At 37.8% G+C, this 18,068-nt stretch overlaps 1 protein-coding gene across 1 annotated transcript in view; it reads left to right on the top strand.

The window, feature by feature from the left end:
- Window positions 1–1,600: 1,600 nt before the first annotated feature.
- LOC111143376 (round spermatid basic protein 1) overlaps window positions 1,601–18,068 on the top strand; it is a 50,828-nt gene continuing 34,360 nt past the window's right edge. Inside the window, 3 exon segments of the mRNA XM_022497078.1 lie at window positions 1,601–1,702; window positions 1,704–2,307; window positions 13,121–13,794. Coding sequence (XP_022352786.1) covers window positions 1,601–1,702; window positions 1,704–2,307; window positions 13,121–13,794 — 1,380 coding nt within the window.

Below are 18,068 nucleotides of genomic sequence, written 5' to 3'. Positions count from 1 at the left end.
CAATGACTATTCCCTGGGAATTATTTTTGCCTAAATGGAGTACACCTTGCACATCTTCCCAAAGGTGGAAAACTAGAGAACTAGAGTAATAAGAAAAGAAGTTGTGCTTAAGAGAATAAAATATGTAAACAAAATCATTTCTGTATTTGGATATATCTACTAACAAGATGTTCAACTACATTTCTGATAAGTTTTAACCAGTTATTTAGTTACCAAGTCTAGAATAATCAGCAAAATAGCTATCCTTTGGTAGCATTTTTCATTTCGAAGGTCCTGCATAAATACATGCAACTTATATCCAACCAATCAGAGGTTTAAAAAATTTTCTCTATGAATGTGGGTCTGCCTTAGTTTTAGAAAATCTTGAGTTTTCAAATCTGATTTTATGTAACAAATAAGTCAATGGGTAATTACTGTTACAGAGGATTCCCGAGTTCTCCTAATGACTTTAACTTAGAAGTCTCTTTCTAACTTTTAGAAACATGAAATACTTAAAACGGCATTTGTTCTTCAATACCTTTCGTTAGGAAGCCTAATGATAGGGCTAATTGGATGATATGTTAACCTATTTATTACAGTACAATGTACACAATAGGTGCTGAATAAACTTTGTTTTAAAAACCAGCTTTAGTGTTCATTTAGCTGAATACTTCTCCAGGCACTAGTGGTGTTCCTGAGTACTTCATTGTAATCAATTACTCCCAAAGATCCTCATCAAGGACCAAATATGTGAACAGAATCTTAGGTAAAATCTAAAGTCTTGACGATGGAATTGTGAATGAATTTCCGGGCAGCAACCTTGGTGAACAGTGACGATTTTTGTAATGTTCTGTGGTAGACACACTTCTCAAATTCATGCAACCCTGTACTTGCTACTTGAGGGGTGGGGTGGGAAGGAGAAACTTGTTTAAAAAAGCTTAAAAAGAAGGTTTTCCGTCTATAATTTTTTCGTCACCGTGGGGATGGATTCGACATAAATGATGGCCGCTACCTCTCCAGGCTCGGAGGTGAGGTGCGGCGGCGCTCACCAGGCGTCCAGGCAGTTCTTGCACCTGCCTTGCCAGCCTGGAGCTGTAAGCATAGCAGTGCCCACGAAGAGGTTAAAACATGTCTTCACTAAAGCCCCGTTCCATTCTAAACCCAAATCGCCCTCATTTTACGTATGATCAAGTTCCCCTTTCCTCTTCGGTACATCGCCATGTCCAAAGATAAAAGGCCGCAGATTCTTCTACCTCACAAAGGTTATGAGAGGACTACGAAATATAAAAGTACCTATGGAGACCACCGACTCCGTATAAAATGACGAAGCTGCACACGGACACGATAATAGGAACGCGCCGGCCGACTCTGAAAAGCACTAACATTGTTTCGGCCGTTAAAGCGGTTGGCGGCAATTCTCCGCCCAGCGGCGGTTGCGTCGCCGCCCGAAGCGTGACTCGGCGCACGCTCTCTTTCCGCTCCTCCACTCCCAGAGTTAGGGACGCGGCGGGGGCCTGAGGGAACTACCGCTCCCATGAGGCTCTGCGCCGCCCAGAGTGTTTTACAATAGAGCTTGCTCGGAGAGGCCTGCGGAGAAGCGCAGGGAACTGCCGCTTCCGGCATGTTCAGCTCCGGAGGAAGGACCGCCGAGAAGTGGAGGGCGGGGGAGAGACTCCAATGCCCAGCGGGCCGTGCGCGGGCGGCGCTTGCGCGATACGCGGACGGGGGGGGCGGTCGGGCCATTTAAATGTGTGTTTGTGGGTGAAATGGCTGCGCAGGTCGGAGCAGTGCGCGTAGTACGGGCGGTGGCGGCGCAGGAGGAGCCGGACAAAGAAGGGAAGGAGAAACCTCATGCTGGGGTCTCGTCGCGGGGAGTGAAGCGGCAGCGCCGAGCGAGCAGTGGGGGGTCTCAGGAGAAGCGGGGGCGGCCGAGCCAGGACCCCCCTCTCGCTCCCCCTCACCGGCGGCGTCGCAGCCGCCAACATCCCGGGCCGCTGCCGCCAACGAATGCAGCCCCAACCGTCCCAGGCCCTGTTGAGCCTCTGCTCCTGCCGCCTCCGCCGCCACCTTCGCTGGCACCCGCCGGGCCCGCTGTCGCTGCCCCGCTCCCGGCCCCAGGCACCTCGGCCCTCTTCACCTTCTCTCCCTTGACGGTGAGCGCGGCCGGGCCCAAGCATAAGGGCCACAAGGAGCGGCACAAGCACCATCACCACCGCGGCTCCGATGGTGACCCTAGCTCCTGCGTTCCTGGCGATCTCAAGCACAAGGACAAGCAGGAAAACGGCGAGAGGACCGGAGGGGTGCCTCTGACCAAGGCCCCCAAGAGAGGTGAGAGCAGGCGAACTGCCCCGAGCTTGGGCTTTAGGTCTCTCTCAGTTCTGATATCCCGCCCCTTTAGCACTGAAAGACGCCAAACCCCTACTTACCTCCTGCTACTCTACTCCCTTAAGCCCACTGGGGTGGACTCTGGATTTCAAACCGTTGACACAGCCTGACCTACTTGAGGCTTCTCATTTCGAGGCCGAGCTGTCAGTTGCTAACCCCCTTACCAGGCTACCCCTCCCCGCCCCCGCCCTTCACCCCGAGCCTCTACCAACGTTTGTTTTCAAATTCGCCAGGGTTTCCGCGCCGCGCGGTCCTTGGCGTGGGATTAGTGGCTGGGGTATTAAAAACCTGTTTTTCTAAAGTAAAGACCTGTCGCTAAAATCCTTTCTTCTTGTTATCTTTGGTGGAAATCTTAACTGTTCACTCTCCCAGGCTCCAAAATATTCACGGGTATGCTGTGGGGCTTAATGAGTTTGAATTCTTACAGAGGTTACTCGACTCACAGGTTGCTTTAGCTTCTGCAAGGTAAAAATATCAAACGTAGTTCGTAGTGGTTGTTTTTTAATTTTTACGTTAAATCTTAATTCTGGGAAGAGGATTGGGGAAGGTTTTCTCTCCCTTTTGATCCTAGGAAATAGGACTAACTGTGACTGTGACGAGTGGGAAATGTGCAGTAAGTGAATAGTTAGAAGCAAGAATTCCAGTTGGCAATTTATTCTTTGTGGCGCAAACACACACACACACACACACACACACACACACACACACACAAGGAATTTATTTGATTCCAGTAACCCTCACTAGAGTCAAAAATATTGAACCCAGAAAATATAGGACTACCCAGTTAAATGTGGGATCTAGAGAAATTAGATTTACCAAAATTGGTGTCTTCCTGTTCACAAGTACACGTAGCATTTATTTGTATTTTCTGTGGGGTGAGGGTAGGAATTTTGATCATACCGTGGATTTTATATGATTTTACATAATATTTAGTTCTGTTTCCTCAGGAAGATTTTAAGATATAAGTATCTTAGTATTTCTTAGTATTGGGCCAGCTGGGTTATTACATGTTAATGAACAAAGCCTTTCAATCTAAAGTTTTGTGAGTCTTGGATTCCTTCCATATACTTGGTCTTGACTTAATCAATTTTTTTGTGGTGCCACTTCCAAATAGTGCAGTTTGTTGCAAATAATTGCTCAATAAATACTTATTGAATTGAGTGAAATCTTTCTTCCTTTGGTGGTATCCAGATGTTATTTGCAGGAATAAAACTTGTGCCAATCTGATAGGACTGCCAGTTTCCACCACCAGTATGCAGTGATCTTGCTGTCTTCTATTTCTCGTCTTCTCATTCGTGTGTGTGTGTGTGTGTGTGTGTGTGTGTGTGTGTGTGTGTTTTAACCATATAGAGGTAGAGGGAATCTTAGAGATCAACTAATTCAGATTTATATTGTGGAAGAGGAAACCCAGGCCCAGAGTAGTGAAGAGACTTGTCTAATTAAGTCACAATTAGTACCAAGTACAAACTTTAACAATTTTTTATTTTAATGAATAATCGGTATAATAAGGAGTAGAACCCAGATTCTTGAATCCCAGTTCAAGCATTGTCCCCCAGTGGCTTGTAGTTCCTTTTTTTTTTTCATAGTATTTTTTTCATGGTATTCAGTCACTTTTCCCCCTTCTTTGCTTACCCCTTCCCCGTGCCTTGGGATCAGAATGGCAGTAGCCAGCTCCATCAGAAACTTCTGACCTTCCCCCTTTTTATGGTGGGATAGGGGCAGTTAAACGTATAGTAAACAACAGTGTGCTTCTTCTCTGAGGATTGCACAGGCCCCGTGTTCTTTAAAAAACAAACAAAAACAAATCTTTAACTCATTGCTATCTGACAGAACTTTCTCCAGTGATGGAAATGTTCTATATCTGTGCTGTCCAGTATGGTAGCATCAGTCATATGTGGCCCTTGAAATAAGTCTTGAAGACTTAAATGTGGCTGGTGTAACTGAGGAACTGAATTTTTAATTTTTATTTAATTAATTCTAGTTTCTTTTGGCTAGTAGCTACCATATTCGACAACACAGCTTGAAACATTTGTAGTTTGCCAGTATGTGAAGAAGTGGGTTAAGATCCGGTAATTTCAACGTCTTACCATTTTTTCTGTTAATTGAAATACAGTAACATATAATGTTATATTAGTTTCAGGTATACAACATAACAATTTGATATTTGTATGTATTGTAGAAGGATTACCATAATAAGTCTAGTTTTAAACATTTTAAGTTTTGAGTGAGGGTCTGTTGCATTATGTATTCTGTAGGGAAAGGTCTCCCTGGCCTTATACATGGGGGAGAAACTGTATACTGTAGCCTTCTACGTACATGACATAGACTGGTATTTTAAAACTTCTGAGACCCCTATAGAAAACAAACTGGCTTAACCTTGTTTAATCCAGGCTTTTGCACCCACTTTGATGGCTATCTTTACTTTTTTTCGCTGAACATCTTTATACTTGTTACAGTGGTGTGCAGGAGGTATACCTCTGGAGTCAATTTAAGTTTAACTTGTGGCTCTACTGCTTACTGTTTGATCATGGGCAAACTACTTTAACCACTTTCAGCTTCAGTTTTCATGTCTGTATAATGAGATTGGCGTATTCATTTTACAAGTTTATTATGTGGATTAAATGGGGCAGTATGTGGAAAGTAAAACAGTGGCTGATATTAGGCACTTTCAGAACTGCCTTTTGTTATTTTATCAAGCTTTGTCCTTGAAACAACTCTAACATTAATAAGGAGAATGGCTAGACCCTTGTTATTTACAGAGTTATGTCTTCCCTCCCTTATCCTAAGATTTTCCGAAAGTATTTTAACTTTTTATTTAGAGATAATTATGTATTCACAGGAAATTGCAAAAACAGTCCAGAGAAGTTTTTACCCTTCATTAGTTTTTCCCAGTGGTTACATCTTACATAACTATTGTATAATACCAACACCAGGAAATTGACATTGGTACAATGGTGTGTGTTTAATTCTGTGCCATTTTATCACCTGTAGATTAGTTTAACCACCACTGCAATCAAGATCCACAACTGTTCCATCACCACAAAGATGCCCTTGTGCTAATCCCTTGAAAGTCTTAGGTACCAACTATGTCTCCCCACCTTCCTTAACCTCTAGCAACCACCAATCTGTTCTACAACTCTATATCATTTTGAGAATGTTATAGATGGAATAATACAGTATGTGATCTTTTGAGGCTTTTTTTCACTCAGCACGATAAGCTTGAGATCCGGTCAAGTTGTATGTATCGAGAGCTCACTCCTTTTTCATTGCTGAGTAATATTCTGTGGTAAGGATATACCACAGTTTAACCATTCACCTACTGAATGATGTTTTGGTTCTTCCCAGTTTGGTTGTTAGAATAAAGCTTCTTTGAACATTCATGTTCAGGTCTTTGTGTGGATGTAAATTTTCCTTTATTTCTCTGGGAATGCAATTGCTGGGTCATAAAAATGTATGTTTAGGTGTTATTATTATTTTTTTTAAAGTTATTACCAAACTATTTTCTAAAATGTCTACACAATTTTACATTCCCACCAGCAATGTATGAGATTTTCACTTTCTCCACATCCTTGCCAGTATCGGGTATTGTTAACTCTTTTTTTATTTTATGTGTTCTGATAGATGTGTAGTAAGTATTACCTCTCATGGACTTAAGTTGCATTTCCCTAGTGGCTAGTGAAATTTAACATCTTTATTTTGACCATCATTTGCTGGCCATATATCAATAAAATGTCTCTTTTTTATGTCTTATGCCCCTTTTCTAATTGAATTGTTTGCCTTTTTTTTTTTTAAACTATTGAGTTTTGAGAATTCTTTGTATATTACAGATATGGGTCCTTTGTCAGATATATTGTTTGCAAATATTTCCTCCCACTTTTGTTGCTTGTCTTTCTCTCCTCTTAATGTGATCTTTCACAGAGCAAAAGTTGTAAATTTTGTTGAGTTCTAATTTTTTCTTTCTTTTTTCTGTTATGGATCATGCTTTTGGTGTCAAATCTAAGGTCTCAAGGCTTAGATCCCAAAGATTTTCATGTATTTTTTTCCTTAAAGTATTGTAATGGTAACTTTTACATTTGAATCTCTGATTCATTTGAGTTCTTTGTGTAAGGTATGAGGTGTTCAGGTTGAGGTTCATGTTTCCAGTTTTTCCAGTGCCTTTGTTGAAAGACACTTCTTCCTCCATTGGATTACTTCTATATATTTGTAAAAAATCAGTTCCACTCCCTGTTTTTGTATGATGTGTCAGATAAGGATCTTTACATTTCAAATGGTTGAAGAAAACCTCATGACATATGAATATCGTAAGAAATTTAAATTTGGTATCTAGAAATAAATTGGAACATCACTCCACTCATTCTAATGTATTGTCCTGTTAGTTTTCACACTAGAACAATAGAGTAGTTGAGATAGACCATGTGGGCTGCTAAGCTTACTACTATCTGGCTCTTTATAGAAAAAGTTTGCCAATCTCTGAGATCATTCTGCTGAAAGATAAGTTCCTTCCCACCAGCCCAACTGTACTCAGTCCAATTTCATGTATTAGTTATAGATTTCAGATTCCAGGTATTTGGAGTTGCTAAAAAATAGTTTAAACAACGATTTCTCATCTCTAGAATGGGAACTAAAGTGAGTTTTGAAGAGGTAAAGTGACATGCTTAAGATTTTCTAGTTAGTAGGTGATAGAACTGAATTTAGGACCCAATTTTTTTGACTTGTGGTCTACTTTGCTCTTAATTTTTCACTTAAGCATACTTGGATTTTTAACTAAATAGAGAGATACTAAAATATTATTTTATTTCTTGTAACGGGCTTGAGTCTTAAACCTATAGTTAGCTGTGTATCTTGAAATCTTAATTTTTTCTCTCCCATTTTTGCTCGTAAAAAGCATAGAACATATTTTGCTCAAAAATTACTTTTAATTCTTGTTAAGTAAATTTACAGTTTTAGTAATATTTTAAGATTTTGTAGAAAAAAAGGAAAGGGAGAGTAGTCAATCACCCTAGCTCTTTTCTCTAGTGTCGTTAAGTAACAGTATATACTGTTTTGTATTCACTTGTAAATCAGTCTTCCTTTCTCACATTTTTTCATCTTTGACCAACTGTCTACTTTCTGTCACAGGTAGTATCCCCAAATAAGACAACTAATTGTAATTTTCTGTGATGTCAGAAAGCTATTGGCAGGAATTTAAAATCCAAATCCTATTTGGTGGTAGGAGTGAGGAATTATTTGGGATTATACAGAGAACTCAAACAAATCCTCTCATTTATCAGAGCAGCAACTTTAGGGACTGATACTTTTGTTACTTATGGGGGGAAGACTTTAGGGTATGAAATTTTTGCATAACATAAATACTATCTTTGTGATCATGCAGAGTTACCATGTAATGGGCATTCAGTAAAATATTTGTTGAATGGAGTAATGCTTCCTTTATTGGAGATGGGTCCTCCTCCTGCTTCTCAAGTCCATTAATTGTAACCAGGTAACTTCAGTTGATTATTTCAGAGGAGTGTTGCAGAGAGTTGATAGAGAAGGGCAAAATGGAAGAGTGTAGTATAATAGTATATGCGAAGAGTTTGAGTTTTGGAATCTGACAAGGTGAGCGTTTGAAACTTGGTTCTCATGTACTAGTTTTGTGGCCTACGATAAGTAACCTATCTTATTTCAAGCTGTTTTCATCTCTGTAAAATGGACTTACATATCTTCTTCACCGGTTTATTTGAGGATTAAAATGAGATAGCATATATGATACCTAGTAGACCCTTCTTGAATAATGATTTTCTTCCCTCTTTCAGAGATTTTTTTCCTTTTTGTGGGATTCTCTTGTAGTATACTACATTGTATTCTAGGTCCAGTAATTTCTATCTAGTTTTGATATCTCAGAGTTATTGCCAGTATTTCAAGGAATGCATTAAATATTATTGTGAAAATGATAAAATGATAAAGATGGGGAGCACTTACTGTGTGTTCAGTACTGTGATGAGGCCCTTATATTTATTGTATTATTTAATCCTTACAAGAGCTCTGTGAGGTAGATACTAGAATTAACATCTTAAGATAAGAAAATGGAAGTTTAAAGAGATTAATGAGTGATCCGGAGACCTTAAGCAGTAAGTTCTAGGGCAGGGACATTAAGCTAGGTCTCTCTAACTGTGAAGCACCTGGTGGTATAGCACTCTCTACTGCCTCTACAATCCATCTATTTTGGGGTAATAGTAGTTAACATATATTGAGTATTTGTTATATTTTAGGACTATTTTAAGTGCTTTATGTGCTTTGTTTACTCTGCTCACTGATTTTATGAGGTACAGTTAATTCCCCCATTTTACCAATGAGGAACAAGGTACAAAGAAATTAAGTTGCAAAAGTTAATCTTACAGGAGGAAGTACTAGGACAGGGATTCAAATTCAGCCAGCCATGCTTAAATGTGATATGGAGGAATGGGGGAGTAAAGTAAGGCAGTGTTATAAACATACAGTGAGCTTTTTAGTCATATTTTTATATGGAATGGGAAAGATACCCAGTAAGACTAAAAAATTTATTTTCAGAAAACAGCTTCAGCCCTTTTCTTTAATATGATTACAAAAATATAAAACATTGTACTTGCTTTGATATGGATCCACCATGCTTTTTAAGAATTGAGGATATTACATTTCTTTCAGTTCTAATTCAACTGTGAGAGAATGATGATAAGAATTTAAGTTTTGTGTTAGAAGAAGCTAATTTTTTTGCATTAATGAGAACTTTCAGTAGTGATATAAATAAATGATGCTATTTGATAGTTGATTATATTAGCACATGTGAGGATTTTATTTTATTTTTATTTTGGTTTCAGGTGTAGAATTTAGTGATCCTCACTACCATAGAACACCCAGGGCTCATCCTAACAAGTGCCTCCTTAATGCCCATCACCCATTTAGCCCAACCCTCAACCCTCAGTTTGTTCTCTGTCATTAAGTCTCATGGTTTGCTTCCCTCCCTCTCTTTTTTTCCTTTCCCGTGTGTTCATCTGTTTTGTTTCCTAAATTCCACACAAGTGAAATCATACGGTATGTCTTTCCCTGATTGATTTACTTCACTTAGCATAGTAGACTATAGCTGCATCCACATCACTGCAAATGGCAAGATTTCATTCTTTTTGATGGCTGAGTAATAATATTCCATTGTGTGTGTATGTGTGTGTGTTTGTCTACACACCACATTTTCTTTATCCATTCATGACTCAATCAATGGACATTTGGGCTCTTAGGAGGATTTAATTGATAGTGTCATGCATTAATTTAGATACAGTTAGAATGACCTTTTTTTTTTTTTTTTTTAAGACAGCAGTTTGTCTCTCAGTTAAATATATCTTCCTCTGTAGACTTACATACTTCTCTTTATGCTTGCTGTCACAGTTTGGTATGTGAGAGCTTTCCTTAATCACAGATGTGGTTTGGCTTTTTTTCTGTAAAAGAACTCATGTCAATAAAATTTAGCTTTTGCACTGTAGGGAAATACTCAAAATGTTACTTCCTGAGTATGTTCTCTCTGGGAAAGCTAAAACAGCCAATCAGGAATGGAAAGATTGTGAAAACTTTAGACATTTTTTTTTTGAGATATAATTGATATATAACATTGTGTAAGGTATACAACATACTGATTTGATACATTTATATTGCAAAGACATTGACTTTTAATTAATGTTTTTGTTTTTTTAAGATTTTATTTATTTGAGAGAGAGAAAATGAGGGGGGAGAGGGGTAGAGGGAGAAACAGACTCCCTTCTGAGCAGGAAGCCCAACATGGACCCCATCCCAGGACCCTGAGATTAAACCTGAGCCGAAGGCAGATGCTTAACGACTGAGTCACCCAGGCGCCCTGATTAATGTTTTTAATTCAAGGCAAGGCAACGTTGATATTCTCATAGTGCAAGAAGGGCTAACTTACTGTAATGACCTGTAACAACTTTGAATATGTATGCCACTTTCAATTAGTTGTCATCATAATAATTCAAAGGTAAATTTTGTTTATTCATTGAAATTCGTAAACTGGTATGACACAAAGTACTCTAAAATTACTCTATAAACAAAGGTGAGCTCTCTATATCAGCCTTAGGTAAGAATCAAAATTGGAAAAACAGGATTAGTGAGGAGATAGATTGACATTTATTTCATATTTTAAATTTCTATCATGTTGAAATATGAGATTACAATCAATTTAAAGTCCTTTTCATTTCCTTGTACCGTGGTTTTTCTGATGGGCCCGTGTTGGATGATTTGAGTGGTTCTCATATAAATGAGTGTGGAATAAAACCCACAGAGACTTGGCCATGTTAGAAATACCATTGGTAAGCCGATAGTAATATAGAAAATGTGTTACAATCAAGGCAGCTCCTTCTTGGTGTTAATTTCAGTGGCAGATCTAGGTCACTATTCATCTTCTGCATACCAAATACCTCCTCTGAAGCTTAAAATAACAGATCTATTCAGAGATAGTTTCTTTCTTTTTTTTTCCTGTGAAAATGCTAAAACATTTAGCAGAGGGTAATTAGATGACTTTTAAAATTGGTCTAACCTTTGTATTTAATGGCATTAACATTTAGTTGCTTGGGAGAATTGCCTAAATTACCAGTTTTTAATATGGGAAAAGCATTTAATTTTATTTGGTAAGAAATAAATGACTGATACTAAGTGTTTTAACAAAATCTCAAAGATTTAGTTGTATATAGAATAAAAGATGGAATGCTTTTTTCTCTTTCCAGTTTAAGCAATCCGATTACATGTATATTTTGCTATATGGTCTCAGTTTAATCACAAGTGATGTTTGCAAATGAAGGGTTTTCTTTTTGTTTAAAAATGGATATTAAACAGAATGGAAGTCATTTGGTATCTGTACACGTTAAAGTCTCTGACTTATACTTTTAAATATTTTCTTTAGAAATTTTTCATAACTTGCAATATTTAGTGATTTGAAATGATTTTGTATAGAGTACTGCACCTGTTATATTTGCATATTATACCACATAAATTATTTACTGTAAATTTTACTGAATTTGTTATTCCCAGGTGTAGTCATAGGATCAACTGTAGTGTCTTTCTTAACACTGAATTACTTGAATCATGTCAGAAATACTGTTGTTGGGTGGAAAAATTCAGTAAATACCACATTGAACTTGAAAGGTTGTTCAGGATATACCTGATATTTAATCCTAAAGATTTCTTGCTAGATATATTTTTGAACTAGTAAATAAAAATGCTATTCTATTTTGGGTTTGTCGATACATGATAATCCCTTAAAAATTAAAAATAAATTTTTAATTATAAAAGTAGTATGTGTTTATTGTAGAAAATTAGAAAATACAGATAAGCAAAAAAGAAAACATCTGGTTATTTATAATCCTACCACCCTAGATAACTACCATTAACACTTTGATATGTATTTCTTCAGGTACTTTTCTGTGTAATACATATACAAAACATGTGTAGATCAGTCAGACTTTTTCCTCTCTTTAGGTCCTTTGCTTCTCCCTGGAATATTTTTCCCTAGAAAACATGCCTGGCTTGTCTTAATATTTAGGGCTCAGCCTTAAAGTTACCTCCCAAAGAGAGGTTTCCTCAGCATCTAGAGTAGCTTACTGATACTTTGTTTTTCTTGTTAAACTAGATTATAATATCCAGGAGAATGAGGATTATGACTGAGCATCATATCCCTAGTGCCCAGAAATGTCCCTGGTACTTAATAAATGTTTGAGTGCTTAATGTTACAAACATGGGATCATATTATATACACATTAGATGTGGAAAGAAAGGTAAGATATATATTTCTCACCTTAGCTTGCTTACAGTCTAGAGGAAAGGTAAAAAATTAGATATGTGGTAACATAGAATATTAAGTTTTGTGATGGGCCAGTACAGTGCTAAGGAAGCACAGGGTAGGAAAGCTATCCAAACTGGGTAGGAATGAATTGTTAGAGAATGCTTCCTGGAATATTGGCAGTATAAGCATTTTATAACCTTGTAATTCATTAGTACTTTTCATTTGTAATATAACTTGTAATGGCTGGGTGGTATTTTGTCAGTATGTAAGTACCAGAATGTAATCAACATCCTGTAACTTAGGATAGACATATAAGGAGGAGTCCCTGAATTTAACTGTCATGGATATTTTTGTGTATCTTCAGTTATTTTCTGAGGTAATTTTTACTTGGGAGTGGAATTTCTAGGTCTGATAATTTAAAATATTTTCAAGGCTTTTGATGTACATATCCATTTTGGTGGGTGCCAAATTGCCCTCTGTGGAATTTGTACCAATTGATACTTCCAACAACAGTATACGAGAAGGCCAAAAAAGAAAAATCATGCTAATTTGGTAGGCAAAATGGTGTCTTACAGCTTAATTTGCTGTTGTTTGATTTAGCTGTACGCATTATAGCAAAATATGGTAAGCTTCAGTTTAGATTTTACAGTGGTTACTGAACAGATATTACATACAGTATGGCAGAAATGGATTTACTTGGATATTTCTTTTACTTTTGATTGCAAGTTGTATTAAATTATATGCTTACATATTCATTGTCTACTTTTTAGCATAGTTTTCAGCCCCGAATATTACCGTATTTTAAGATTTTTGTCTCAGTCATTTTATAAACATGTAAGTTGTCATGGCAAATTCAGAGAAACTGAGAATAGGCCATTTAATTTGAGGTCAAGTACCATAAGAAGTTTCTATGTTGACACTAGGCCTAGCAACTAACTTCTTTTTAATTATTGTGGCCAGAAACACCAGATGAAAATGGTAAAACCCAGAGAGCTGATGATTTTGTCTTGAAGAAAATAAAGAAGAAAAAGAAAAAGAAACACCGAGAAGATATGCGAGGAAGACGCCTTAAAATGTACAATAAGGAAGTACAAACCGTCTGTGCTGGCCTGACCCGCATCAGTAAGGAAATCCTCACCCAAGGACAAATAAATAGCACTTCAGGAGTTAATAAGGAGTCCTTCAGGTATCTGAAAGATGAACAGCTGTGCCGATTAAATTTGGGCATGCAAGAATATCGGGTACCCCAGGGAGTACAAACACCTTTTATGACTCACCAGGAACATTCTATTCGTAGAAATTTCTTAAAAACAGGTACTAAATTTAGCAACTTTATTCATGAGGAACACCAGTCCAATGGTGGTGCACTTGTCCTTCATGCTTACATGGATGAACTCTCATTTTTGTCTCCAATGGAGATGGAGAGATTTTCTGAGGAGTTTCTTGCTTTGACATTCAGTGAAAATGAGAAAAATGCTGCTTACTATGCTTTAGCAATAGTGCATGGAGCGGCTGCTTATCTCCCAGACTTCTTGGACTACTTTGCTTTTAATTTTCCCAACACTCCTGTGAAAATGGAGATTCTGGGCAAGAAAGATATTGAAACAACCACCATTTCAAATTTTCACACTCAGGTAAGATAAAATCATTGTTAAATTGTTAAGTAAGTATAGTTTCTTGACAGTATTAACCTCATTCTGTTTCATTTGCACATACCAGCACACTTTTTGATAAAAACTCATGGTAAACGTGATTCAAATCGTTAGTTTATTGCTCTAGTTGAAAAATCTTAATTGCTGCAGTTCTTTGGGATGTAACTTGTTACTTGCTTGGTCTAAGAAATGCTTTATACATGTTAGACATCATTACAAGTCTTTATGGAAAACCAGCTTGAAAACTAATCCAGTCTTTCAGAAATCAGGTACTATTAGTATAGAAGATGTGACTTAGATTTGGTTGCGTCAAGGTAACTTTAGTTAAGACTGACTTTTGTCATAATAAAAACATGAGGGCATTGGCCTGTTTATTTGCCAGGATTTTGCTGTTTTTGTTTCTTACAGTAACTTGTTGGCAGTCTATCCCAGAAACATACCCCATTTACGTGACTTGGAAGTGTCACTAGGAAGACCGCCGTAGCCTCTGCTCCTTCTGCCTATGCACTGTTGTAGGTGAAGACCTTTTCTAAAGCCTTGCTTGGGCAGCTAGGCTTAAGTCAGCAGGGAAATCTCTCCTTCCTAACCAGTGGTTTTTAACCAGGCATTTTTTTTAATGAGTTACTTTAGGGCACAGAAAGAAGTTAATAACATATCCTAGCCACTTCCTTGCTTCCTTTTCTTACAAGGATAATAAACATGAATGGTCAGCTGTAACTTGATATCACAGATATAAATTCAAAACAAGTTTAGTGGAGAATATTTTACTTTTTAGAGATATATGATTATAATAACCTGTTTTTTCAGGTTATCTAATAATTTGCTGCCATTCTTTTCCTAAGATTTTTTTTTTTAGGTATATAGACTGTTGCATAATAAGACTCTCAGCTGCCTTCATTATAGTGGTTTCAGGCCACGTGGATTTATTTGCAACCTCCTCTAACTTGAATCTTTTTAATGATTCTTACCATCCTTGCCTCCAGTGAGGGGAGTATCCAGTTTAGATTTATGAGCTTCAGAATTTCTCTAATTGAAGTTCTCTCTGCAGTAGAGAGAGCAGGAGCAGCCAATCTGGAGAGGTCGCAAGATGGGGCTGCCCAAGATGTTGGAACACGATGTGCAATAAAGGGCTTCGTCTTGGATTTTGGCCTTGTTACCACAATCAGGTACCGAAGTGCTGACTTTGTAGTAGATTTTCTTTTTTCTTTTACTTTTTGTTTTTTTTAAAGGAGTTTTGCCCTTTGAAGGTTAAGAATCCTATTTTTATAAATATCGCAGAGAAGGGGCTGAAAACAGTCTTCCTGATATAGGCCATAATCCCTGTAAGTCCCTATTTAACAAAGAAGGGTATCGCTGAGAGCAGAATTAACGTGCTTCATCACTTTTTTAGTTGCAAAAATGCAGCAAATTTTCTCTTCTGATTGATAGGCCAACAAGCATATCTGAGAAATAAGCCAGAAATATGGGTGAAAAAAGTCTTGGTTTTGTTGGGGTGACTTTTTAACTTTCATGTCAGTTAGTCTATAATTGATCAAGCTCATTTGTCAATAGTACCCAATCTAAACAGCTAGTAAAAGAAGGTATCTTTAAATATTCCCTGCTGATTTTTGTCCTCCAAATAATTTTTTTTAAATGGAGCTGAAATTTAAATGACTGTACCAACAACTTACCTTGAGATTTACTTTGAGATTTTTAAAAAAACCTCTTCTTAAGAACATAGGAGATCATTATTAAATTAAATAGCTTTAAGCCTTCAACCAGATAAGAATATTGAGGACTAATGACTAAGTCCTGTGCTGTGGTAATCCTGGAACTTAATATTTTATTTATTAATTTTCAGTTGTTGGAGAAGTATGGGGTGGGTATGGAGGTCGAAGTAGTCCATGAAACTTTAAAGTTGCACCTGTCAAATATTTGGCAGATGTTAGTGTGGAAGCTAACACAGTAGTTGACATTGAGATAGCAGTTCATGGTTTACAGAAATAGTTCCACATTTGTAACTGAATGTTTGAAACAACCTATGGTGTAGGTAAGCAGTTTTATCTCTGTTTTCCTTGAAGAAACTCTGAAGCTTGGAGATGTTCATTGTTATCCAAGGTCATGTAGCTAGTAAGTAGAAGTCAGGATGCTAACCTAGGCCACCTGAACAATATGCCTATCATTTTGGAAGAGACAAATGCTTTTATTTGCCTAACACTGTCGTTAGTGAAATTAAAATAATCTTAAAGACAATATGAGAAGGCTATTAATTTTTAGCAAATACCTTTATGTTGTTGGGAATTAAGTGAATACCTTAAGTATTTTGGACTTCATTGTTTAATGAAGTCTTTTGAAGTTCTGTTAAGCCTATAAATAAACTGAAGAAACTTTTTTTTTTTTTTAAGATTTTTATTTATTTGACAGAGACAGTGGGAACAGGAACACAAGCAGGAGGAGTGGGAGAGGGAGAAGCTGGCTTCTTGCCAAGCAGGGAGCCTGATGGTGGGGCTTGATCCCGGTATGCTGAGCCAAAGGTTGACATTTAACAACTGAGCCCCCCAGGTGCCCCAAACTGAAGAAACTTTTGTTACCTTAGACAGTTTTTGGAAGTTATTTACAGTTTAAATATGTAGCCATAATATTCATGACTGTTACTTCAAGATAGTTTATTTAGTGAACAGTTATTTTTCATTTATTTATTTATTTAAAGATTTTATTTATTCATTTGACAGAGATTACAAGTAGGCAGAGGCAGGCAGAGAGAGAGGGGGAAACAGACTCTCTGCCGAGCAGAGAGCCCAACGCAGGGCTCGATCCCAGGACCCTGAGACCACGACCCGAACTAAAGGCAGAGGCCCAACCCACCGAGCCACCCAGGCGCCCCTTTTATTTATTTTTTAAAGGTTTATTTATTTGAGAGAAAGAGAGTGAATGAGCATGCACCAGGGAGGGGCAGAGGAAGAGGGAAAAAGAGTCCAAAACAGACTCTGCAGAGCCCCATGCAGGGCCTCATCCCAGGACCCTGAGATCACGACCTGAGTTATAACCAAGAGCTGGACGCTTAAGTGACTGTGCCGCCTGGTGCCCCTCAGCAAACCATGTACTGGACGTTTTGTTCTAAAAGGACTAATTGATGAGCTCAGTTTGGTGGAGGAGATGAATAGGGCAGCAATTATAATACAATTTGCCTAAATATTATGCATAGGGAAAACCTTGTAATAGAGGGAGCACAGTTTGCGGTGTTACCTAACAGACTTGAGGTGATTAAAAAGGGCAGTTTAAAGCATGTGATGCTTGAGTAGAGTCTTAAAAGGAGATTAGTTCTTAGCTAAATAAGGGCATTTTAAGTAAAGGATAAAACAGCCTGTGCAAACACACAGAGGCCTTAGAGAATGTGGTACTTCTAGGGAGCTGCAGCTAGCAAGAGTACATGTTGACTATTGAGGGAGTTAAGTCGAGACGAAAAAATCAAGATTGTGAAGAGCTTCATATGGTGTGCCAAAAGAAAGTTAGTACTTTTTCCTAAAGGTAATGGGGAAGTCATTGATGAATTTTAATAGGGGAGTACTATCAAGTTATGTTTGCCAAGTTTACAAAGGAATGTGAAGGCTGGGATTGAGGACAAAAATGAGATTGGGGGCAAGAAGACTGTTACATTACTATGGTAACCAAGTCAGAAATGATCTGTGTCAAAAACTGATGCTGACACTAGAGAGGAAGGGATGAAGTTTGAGAAATAATTAGAAGATGGGATTAATTGCAGTTGATGAGGGAGAAGGATAGAGTCTTAAAATATGGTTTGGACAAATGGGCAGATGGTGGTGCTGGTCACAAAGTTAACACAGGGTTGAAAAAGCTGGTTTCTAGGGATGAAAGGCATTGATGAAGAGTTCAGTTTGAGATATGTTGTGTTGGAGAGTACCTTTGAAGACTGAAGGTTGGAAACATCTATTAGGTAGTTGAAAATACGGATCTAAGACTGGAGGACATGTGTAGGCTAGAAATGCAGCAGTTAGATCCATTAGCATATAGGTGATGCAGGCACAGCATTAGAGTGGTAAAGAGGTGAAGCTAAGAATGGAATCTTGTGATGTTCCCACATGTAAGTATGAGGAAAAGAGAAAGAAAGAGATCAAAAAGAAAGAGGTAGAAGGATGATTAGGATACACATTTTCTAGGTTTTCAGAATGATGGAATAATTAAGTATCACGTTTCAGGAGAGATCAAGTAAGATAAGGATGGGAAAATGTGAAGTTGCTCAATTAGGAATTTAATTG

The sequence above is a fragment of the Enhydra lutris genome, unplaced genomic scaffold, assembly GCF_002288905.1.
Source record: "Enhydra lutris kenyoni isolate GAN:26980312 unplaced genomic scaffold, ASM228890v2 scaffoldscaffold9, whole genome shotgun sequence".
Lineage (NCBI taxonomy): Eukaryota > Metazoa > Chordata > Mammalia > Carnivora > Mustelidae > Enhydra > Enhydra lutris.
The sequence above is the reverse complement of the archived record's forward strand: the minus strand, read 5'-3'. Positions and strand labels throughout refer to the sequence as shown.